Source organism: Labrus mixtus, chromosome 24 (genome assembly GCF_963584025.1).
Source record: "Labrus mixtus chromosome 24, fLabMix1.1, whole genome shotgun sequence".
In the NCBI taxonomy this organism is placed as follows: domain Eukaryota; kingdom Metazoa; phylum Chordata; class Actinopteri; order Labriformes; family Labridae; genus Labrus; species Labrus mixtus.
This window is the reverse complement of record NC_083635.1, coordinates 6,029,201-6,039,200: the sequence shown is the minus strand read 5'-3', so window position 1 is coordinate 6,039,200 and position 10,000 is coordinate 6,029,201. Positions and strand designations below refer to the sequence as shown.

The window sequence follows — 10,000 nt, the reverse complement described above, 5'->3', positions numbered from 1 at the left end:
GCCTCATCTAAATGGGCCCGTGTTTACACTGTCTGCTGCGTATATGCCGAGCGGTGACAGGGAGTGTGTGCAGAAGCGGCGGCAGGTAGAAGTGCAGCGTGGGAGCTTTGGTTTGGAAATGAGAAGGTGAGGAGAGACGGGAGGCAGCAGGACAAACAGACTGAATGTAAGCTCTCTCATAAAGCTCTCAGGAACGTTTAAGACTCATTCATCAGGTTTGTGATGTCATGCTTCAGAAAAGCATCCATAATCACCTCTCTGTGTCATTTCATTTGAATGATTTGCACATTTAAAAGCATTCTAATCCAGAGCCATTTATAAAGATTACAACAGGACAAAGTTAAGGACATTCCTGGACCACCAAAAGCCTCACAAGCAGCCATCACAGAGGAGGTAAGAGTAATCATGTAACAGAGACGTGCCGAGGGAGAGCAGGAAAGTTACAGTTAACGACAGAAACAGATGCTTTCCTTAAGGATCTCAACATCTCATACTCAGCTTCTTAGATTCTTCACGGTTCAAACTGAGTTCACTGTTTTCCAGTTTGCAGAATCTACACGGTCGCCCACATTTCTCTGAGCTCCAAGGATTTATAAAAGGATGCTATGAAACACAAGACGTCTAACAAATCATTATCATTACACCAACAGCAACTGAAGATATGTGTGAGGAGGAAAGTACTGGACATTGAGCCGTTTACATTAGAGTTTAAACAACACGTAATTGGTGTCACAGCAGCTAGCTCGATCAGCTAACGGTATCATTCAGCCAATCCCTGGCAGACCTTCATATTTGTTCACAAGAGGAGAGGCTTTATAGGATATTTGACTCTGTCTCTATCCCTAAACATCTTGGTCTTGACTTGGTCTCTATCCCTAAACATCTTGGTCTTGACTTGGTCTCTATCCCTAAACATCTTGGGCTTGACTCGGTCTCTATCCCTAAACATCTTGATCTTGACTTGGTCTCTATCCCTAAACATCTTGATCTTGATCTTGACTCGGTCTCTATCCCTAAACATCTTGATCTTGACTCGGTCTTTATCCCTAAACATCTTGATCTTGATCTTGACTCGGTCTCTATCCCTAAACATCTTGATCTTGACTCGGTCTCTATCCCTAAACATCTTGGTCTTGACTCGGTCTCTATCCCTAAACATCTTGATCTTGGTCTTGACTCGGTCTCTATCCCTAAACATCTTGGTCTTGACTCGGTCTCTATCCCTAAACATCTTGATCTTGGTCTTGACTCGGTCTCTATCCCTAAACATCTTGATCTTGGTCTTGACTCGGTCTCTATCCCTAAACATCTTGATCTTGACTCGGTCTCTATCCCTAAACATCTTGATCTTGGTCTTGACTCGGTCTTTATCCCTAAACATCTTGATCTTGGTCTTGACTCGGTCTTTATCCCTAAACATCTTGGTCTTGACTCGGACTCTATCCCTAAACATCTTGATCTTGGTCTTGACTCGGTCTCTATCCCTAAACATCTTGATCTTGGTCTTGACTCGGTCTCTATCCCTAAACATCTTGATCTTGGTCTTGACTCGGTCTCTATCCCTAAACATCTTGGTCTTGACTCGGTCTCTATCCCTAAATGTCTTGGTCTTGATTTTGACTCGGTCTCTATGCCTAAACATCTTGATCTTGGTCTTGACTCGGTCTCTATCCCTAAACATCTTGGTCTTGATCTTGACTCGGTCTCTATCCCTAAACATCTTGATCTTGGTCTTGACTCGGTCTCTATCCCAAAACATCTTGATCTTGGTCTTGACTCGGACTCTATCCCTAAACATCTTGATCTTGACTCGGTCTCTATCCCTAAACATCTTGATCTTGACTCGGTCTCTATCCCTAAACATCTTGATCTTGGTCTTGACTCGGTCTCTATCCCTAAACATCTTGGTCTTGACTCGGTCTCTATCCCTAAACATCTTGGTCTTGACTCGGTCTCTATCCCTAAACATCTTGATCTTGACTCGGTCTCTATCCCTAAACATCTTGATCTTGACTCGGTCTCTATCCCTAAACATCTTGGTCTTGACTCGGTCTCTATCCCTAAATGTCCTGGTCTTGGTCTTGACTCGGACTCTATCCCTAAACATCTTGATCTTGGTCTTGACTCGGTCTCTATCCCTAAACATCTTGATCTTGATCTTGTCTCGGTCTCTATCCCTAAACATCTTGATCTTGACTCGGTCTCTATCCCTAAACATCTTGATCTTGATCTTGACTCGGTCTCTATCCCGAAACATCTTGGTCTTGATCTTGACTCGGTCTCTATCCCTAAACATCTTGGTCTTGATCTTGACTCGGTCTCTATCCCTAAACATCTTGGTCTTGGTCTTGACTCGGTCTCTATCCCTAAACATCTTGGTCTTGATCTTGACTCGGTCTCTATCCCTAAACATCTTGGTCTTGACTCGGTCTCTATCCCTAAACATCTTGGTCTTGGTCTTGACTCGGTCTCTATCCCTAAACGTCTTGGTCTTGACTCGGTCTCTATCCCTAAATGTCTTGGTCTTGATCTTGACTCGGTCTCTATCCCTAAACATCTTGGTCTTGGTCTTGACTCGGTCTCTATCCCTAAATGTCTTGGTCTTGATCTTGACTCGGTCTCTATCCCTAAACATCTTGGTCTTGACTCGGTCTCTATCCCTAAACATCTTGGTCTTGGTCTTGACTCGGTCTCTATCCCTAAACGTCTTGGTCTTGACTCGGTCTCTATCCCTAAATGTCTTGGTCTTGATCTTGACTCGGTCTCTATCCCTAAACATCTTGGTCTTGGTCTTGACTCGGTCTCTATCCCTAAATGTCTTGGTCTTGATCTTGACTCGGTCTCTATCCCTAAACATCTTGGTCTTGGTCTTGACTCGGTCTCTATCCCTAAACGTCTTGATCTTGACTCGGTCTCTATCCCTAAATGTCTTGGTCTTGATCTTGTCTCGGTCTCTATCCCTAAACATCTTGGTCTTGGTCTTGACTCGGTCTCTATCCCTAAATGTCTTGGTCTTGATCTTGACTCGGTCTCTATCCCTAAACATCTTGGTCTTGACTCGGTCTCTATCCCTAAATGTCTTGATCTTGACTCGGTCTCTATCCCTAAATGTCTCGGTCTTGATCGTGTCTCGGTCTTGTAGCACTCTGGTCTCGGGTTTGTCTTGGTCTTGAATAGTGTGGTCTTGACTACAACACTACTATCACGTTTATATCAAACAATCTATCGTGGTGACATAATCCTAGTCCACTAATTCTCTCTTTTTGAAGGACTTTCACCCTAGAACACATCAACTTCCACAACTTGAGCGTGACGTCAAAGAAACGGCCACCTGAGTCTTTTCTGTTCTGCTCAAAGTGCAAAGAGAAGAACATTTGAATTCAAGATGACTCCTGCGTCTCCTCCACAGATCTGCCTGTCCGTCTGTATTTGCGGACTGAGCGTCACGCAGACTGGTACATGACAGTCTTTGTGTTTCTCTCGGAGCTCACGGGGAGCGCCGAGGCCTCCGAGTGTATATCTTTTGTTTTATTTATAAAGCCGCGATTTCATTTTCCCATATAGAGACCTGAGAGACCGTGGGAAGACGAGATGCGAGGAGACGCCAGAGAGATATAAACAGAAGCGACGTAAGAAAGCAGACGGAAGGATTGATGGAATCAGGGAAAAATGCAGAGAGCAGAAGAAGAAAAGTTATTGTAAACAGGTAGAGCCAGCGGTAGAGCTGCCTTAAGCCCTTTCATTTCCTACCGCTGATTCCATTACCTTTTCTTCTGTCTGAGCCCAAACCCCGTTAGCTGGACAAACAGAGCTACCTCTGCACACCAGCGGCCTCTTTTCCTTCATAAAAGGGCCCGCAAATAAGAGACGGGTCAGGACACCTCGTGGGAAATCAAAGGAAATAATCCGCACATTGCTTCAGATGCTCTTGGTGCTTATTTAACAATGATGGGTCATGTCACCTTTAAACCAATCACAGAGGGTCCTGGAAAGATATCAGCAGCTGGTCTGGGGTAAAACTATTTTCAAAAAATGCCCGAGCTCTCCAGGACGCGAGAAATTAAATGAGTTACGGAGACAATAACTCTAACGGAGTCGGGCTGAGTTTGAAAGTGAGTCATTCGACAGCTGGACGGCAGCATGTGGGGAAACTGTTGATCGCTTATGAAACTGTGAGAAGCACGATTTGGTTTTAATAAAGACGAGGCGAGCGCGGGAGAAAATGTGATTTCTCAGCTGACCTTGAAAAAACCCGTATTAAATCATTGAGCGCTCCAAACTGCGAGCTGTAACATTATTACCGCGCTAAAATAATAACAGCGCTCAGAAATATACAACCAGTCAACCGTGCGAGGTAGGAGCGACGGTTTTAGAGTCAGAAACAAATGAGTAAATACGAGACTTTCATTTTTAATCTTCTTCTCATCTTTCCTTATTTATTCTTTCTGTTTCTAATCAACAAATTGCTTTCACTCCACGGTGTGCTGAGTCATTATTCGGTCCAGTCCTGACTCGGCTTATGAAGGTCTATCTGGGGGGTGAGAGGGTCCATGTGCTGCGACATGGTGAAGGAGCCCAAGTGGCTGGAAGTGTGGCAAGTGCCTTTAAGTGAGAACATTTTTCAGGAAGGTCAGAAGAGAGTCCTTAAGGGACACTCTGCCACACACCGGAGGATGCTCAACATGCTCAGGACAATCAAGATGTTGCCTCTGGATTTCTAAGGAGGCGGAGGAGAGTTCTGTCGAGCATTCAGCCGCTTCTCATGAATAAACCTGAACGGCTTCTTATAATGATGGACGGCAAACCGGGAGGCGATAGTGATCCGCATGGATTCAAAAAGAACACTTTGTGTTGGTTGCATGTTGGGTCCATTAGACTTCACTTGTGTTGCCTCTCCTATACAAACTCTGTGTTCCTTTCTGTTGTCCATGTGTGACCAGAGCTTCAAAAGGCCACTTTAGTCCACTGGTTTGAGCCCTGCGCTCTCTGGCTGACTGGCCGTCGGCTGCACATTAATCAGCCAATTATCAGCCCCGGCCAGCAACGTTTCCGCGCCAAACCGGCCCCCTAATCCAATCACCTTGGGGGAGTGGGTCAGAAGGTGCCCTGATTGGATAACCCGGGGCTGGGTCGCCGCGCCCATGACCTGCTGCTTTGAATTGGTAATGACGTTAATGTTCTCCATATGGCCATGTGTGTGTGTGTGTGCGTGCATTTGTGTGTGTCCCCAAGCACTGAGCCTATCCGCAGGCTGAGCTGCACCCCACCGTTAATGGCCAATGGAGAGGGGGAGTTTGAGCCAAAGTAGCACTATCACCCTCCCTGGGGCAAAGCTCTCGACGCTGCCACTTTCAGCTCTCTTTCCAAATCCGCTTTCCCAGACTTCGGCTTCTCTCGTTGGCTGCTGCGCTGTAGCCCTCAGCAAAAAAAAAAAGTCTCAGACTGAGGTCCACTTCTTTTTCCATCAGCCCCTCGACTTTGGCAGCCAGTCCTACAGGTCCAGGGTTTACTCTTGATTTGAAAAGGGGGGAATAGCCAGACAGACCTGGGTAAAACGAGTCTGTACTTTGGACTGCAGGATTGTGTTGAGAAACATTTTCCAACTCAATTAAGAAGTGAAAGGGAAAGTCTGACGTGCTGCTCTGTTTTTGTTTTACTGTGAGAAAAAGGGAATACGCTGCATATTATGAAGGGAACTTGTGGTCCTTTAAAACTCGGCTCGATTTTAACATCCTGTGGGATTTGTGGTGGATCCAGGTACAAGAAGAGTTCTGGAATTGCGCCTGCAGATTGATTAAGATGTCAGATGTGGGAGTGGCTTAAATTGCTGCAGTGTCATCATTCAGGGTGTATCCGATCAAAACTGACAAGCTCAGATTTTGGAAGTGAACCCAAACAGAAAGGGGGCAAGTTTTACTCTTACTTTACGTTTTACTTTTTTCACACCACGAGATCAGAGGTGATAGTGATCCGACTGGATTGAAAAAAACAAGTTGCGCTGGTCTAAAGCATATGTACATAGACTGAACTTTTTGTTGAAGAGAAGCAGCCAGACACCAGCGTTGCATCTCTCTTGTTGAAGCGCCGGATTCAATTGGCAAGAATAACCATTTGACACGACAGGACACGGGAGTTGCTGCTCTGCGACCGCATCGATCAGCTAGCTTATTTGTATTGTGTTGAATCTGAGGCGAACTATTTCAAACAAAGAAGTCAGAGAAAAACACAAACAAACTCTTTTAACTCTTAGTCTGTTTTAAGGCTCTCATCTGAATCTCATATTTGTCATTTAGACCCCAAAATATCTCCCAAAAAGGGCCTTCGTTTTAAAAACAGTGAAGTCCACCATTTAAGCTCGGAAAAGTCAAAATGATGTAAGCTGATTGGAGAAGAAAATGCACAAAACTCTTCTAATATTTGGAAAAACATCATCTTTAAAAGCCTTACCAGCCTGTTTGTGTCAGAAGTGTGTGTGGACATACTGCTGGTTACTGTAGTGACACAAGACTGAGAGTGAAATATTCAAATGTCTGCCTGAAAGCCTCAATTCTGTCTCCATTTCATTCCCATCCTCCTGACTCTTACCTCTCCTCCGCTCTCTCTGCATATGCTCCCATCTGTGAGGTGCTTCACCACATCACCAGCTCTGTCCACGCACACACACACACACACACACACACACACGCACACACACACTCACCTCCTTCACTCCCACCCCTCCAGCTGCAGCCCCAGCCGGCTCCACACAAAGGCAGGCCAAATGTATGCTAATGAGAGCCAGGCCAATGGTGGAGCCGCACTCATTTTGAGAGGAAATGGCTTTCAATAATGGCGGCCCCCGGGGGGATTTTGCACAAAGTTCAGCTCCACTTTGAAAAATGCATTCAATTCACTGCAGTGTCTGCTCTCCCTTTTTCTCCTGTTTTTTCCTCCAATGGAAAAAAAACCAAAAAAAAAACCCATTCCGGGAATATATTTGCGTCCTCTCCTCCTCCTCCTCCTCCTCCCTTCTCTGTATTTATGTTCAGGGGGGAGTCGGGGGAGTGTTGGGGACAGAGAAGCTGTGATTTATCTTTACAGGAACATCAAACCTGAGAACACAAAACATATGAGTTTGAGTAGTGTTCACACTCGATCTGGCACTTCTGTGGCTCTCCTGCTGAGGAAGTGTCCCCTGCAGCATGTTCACTGTGCCGTATACATTTCAAACTGAAGATTTCCTACGAGTGTCGTGCCTAAAAATACTTCAAAGAGGAGGATAAACCGTATTTATCATCTTCACGTCCAAGACGTTAAGAGCCGGAGAATATGGCTGCTACTCGATCAAACATCATTACTTACAAAAGCATCTGTATCGCAGCCTGAACCTGCTGTCCTCTCGAGCGATATCTAATTTCACAACTGTTTCATCACGGTCTGGACGCTCTCGACTAATTTAATGTCACTTTAACGCTTGTGTTTGTAAATCTTTTCTTTCGCAACCAGCAGCGCTACCTGTCTTAATGAAAAGGTTTGTCAAATAAGAAAAGTTTGTCATATGAGAAAAGACGAAAACTAGCTAAGTAAGTGTTTTCTTCCTGGACTTACTGACCAATGAAAACTTAGTAAACCACTTGGGGGGGGGGGGGGGGGGGCCTGTGATCTCACAGTTGTGCCTCGTAGCTCACTTAGATCACATATTCTGTTCATTATTATCTGCAGTGTGTTAATGATTCCGATATGAAAATGCAGACTGTAGCTTTAGTTCATGCAGGTCTGAATGGTTTGGAAGGTTTTCAGTTTTGCAGCCTTTTAACGACAGAGAAAGTTTCAACTCTAACGATGGCTCGCGCTCTTCTTGTTCTGCGTCTGCGTACAGGAGTTCAGTTCGGACCGAGCTGTCAAAGGTCCTCAAAGTCTCTCTCCCGTCTGTTTGTCTCCATTTGGGTTCGTCTCCGCAGTAACAGTCGACTTTAACTCTCTGCTTCCCCCTTCATGTCTCCCAGACTCTGCTCCCGGCCTGAGCCCTCATGATGTGTGCGCTCCGTGGTGCCTGTCATATCAGGAGGAGCAATAACCCATGAAATGACTCTTCTCTTTTTCTCACTGTTCCACCCTCCCTCTCTCTCCATCCCGGTGTCCCCTCGCTTTTCTCCTCCTCTCACTTTCCTCGACACTCCACGCTCCACAACATTTCACATAATATAGTCAGGCCATATTCCTGTGTGACGTATGAGCGCCGTGGAGAACACTAGTGTGGAGAACAGAAGAGGTCTCTGTGTAAACATGTGGCTTATTCAATAAATAAGAGGCGCATGTGCAGTTGCATTAAACCCACACTAGAGGTTATACATCCTTCATGAGAGCAAGCTCTGTGTGTGTGTGTCGGTGTTAGTGTGTGTGTGTGTGTGTGTGTGTGTGTGTGTGTGTGTGTGTGTGTGTGAGATCCTCCTGCCTGTGCCCCGCTCTCCGGAGAGTTGAACGCTCCTATTCCTGGGATGAGTAGACACTCCCAAGGCAAACACTCCAGATTTAATTATAAGCTCCAAAGAGGATTAGTCTGTGCCGTGCCGTGCCGTGTGTGTGTGTGTGTGTGTGTGTGTGTGTGTGTGATTGAGGGAGACACAAAGGGAGGGAGGGTCCAGAAGTTATCCCTTCATTTCCTGCATGAGGAATAAGACACACAAAGAGGGTCCTCACCTGGGCTGTGTGGCGTACTGTCGGTCCACGTCTTCAAAGACTCTCGCAGGACGAGATTCGGCTCCTCTGGGCGCCATCTGCGAGGACCCACACACACACACACGAGGAGGGCACAAACAAAGTCAGGATTCTGTTCGTAGAACATAGTTTTATTGTCCGTTAAGAAGATTTGATTCTCCTTTCAGTCTCAAGACACACAAACTTCTGCATCAGCAAAGATGGGTCTCATGTTGGTGCAAAGTTTAAATAAACATTCAAACAGTCAAGTCTCATAGTGATGGACGCAGCCATTGTGTCCTCATCCATTGGTTTATTGATGTATTTTTTTTGAGGCATTGATTGAAGCATTTTGCTCGTTTTTGTCAATGCAATCTGTTTTTTTTGGGTTTTTTTTAGAACAAAAAGGAACATATTGGGATGACTGGTTGGAGAGGCGTTTCTGTGTCTCCATCCTGGGTGACTTTTGCAGGTAACCACCCGTCCACTGCTATATATGGAAGTGTTGAAGGAGACGTGAAACAAGAGATTTAAACCATGAACTCATTAGGATTAATTGTGTTTACTGAGGTCATAAAACAAGCTAAAGGTATTTATTCATAACTTTCTATACTACTACTACAACCACTGGAGTCGCCCCTTGATGACCATTAAGAGGAATTCAGATTAAAGGCACTTCTAGAAACCAAGAGGCTACCTTCATTTCTTAAAGTCTTTTGGGTAGTTTCAGTATTTAGACTAAAACATCCATCAGGAGTACGGCCTCTAAGTCAAACCACGCTTTAAGGAAGTCACTCAGGAAGAGATTTAAGGGAAAGGAAAATGTGTTAATGAGCTGTTTGCAGACCATTCGAAGGAACTTGAACCTCGTGGCTGGAGACCACCCATGGTCTGCGGGCTGTTTTTAACCTCGGTAATATTTCAGCCTGATGCTTATTTCTACTCAGAGGATGTGAACGAAGCATTTAAAGCGCGCATGTGTCGGTTTGAAGTGGAGTGGTTTCAACGCAAAAAAAAAGGGAAAGAACAAGAAAGGGAGAAATCATGTGGTAACGTAAACACATGGGAGGACATGTAAGCACCGTGCCCCCTTTAAAGAACATGTGTGTGTACGCTACATGCAAACACATCCTCGTAAAAAAAAAACATGACATCCAGAGCAGGCGGTCGGGGAATTGACGGCCAAAAAACTCAAATAAATGTGGAAATGTTTGGTACTCTGACGTTTTTCTGGTAATTTTCCATACACACTGAAAAGCCAAAACAGTAGAACCAGCCCACTCCCATCTTCTTCTTCATTGTCTTCCTTTTTGTTGGCAAACAG

At 45.2% G+C, this 10,000-nt stretch overlaps 1 protein-coding gene across 2 annotated transcripts in view; it reads right to left on the bottom strand.

Annotated features, from left to right (window-relative positions):
* Positions 1-10,000, bottom strand: part of pard3ba (par-3 family cell polarity regulator beta a) — a 156,996-nt gene that overhangs the window by 9,894 nt on the left and 137,102 nt on the right. For both annotated transcript variants that reach the window (XM_061032381.1, XM_061032382.1), the window contains one exon: positions 8,680-8,756. In XM_061032381.1, the coding sequence (XP_060888364.1) occupies positions 8,680-8,756 (77 nt within the window). The remainder of the gene's footprint in view (positions 1-8,679; positions 8,757-10,000) is intronic.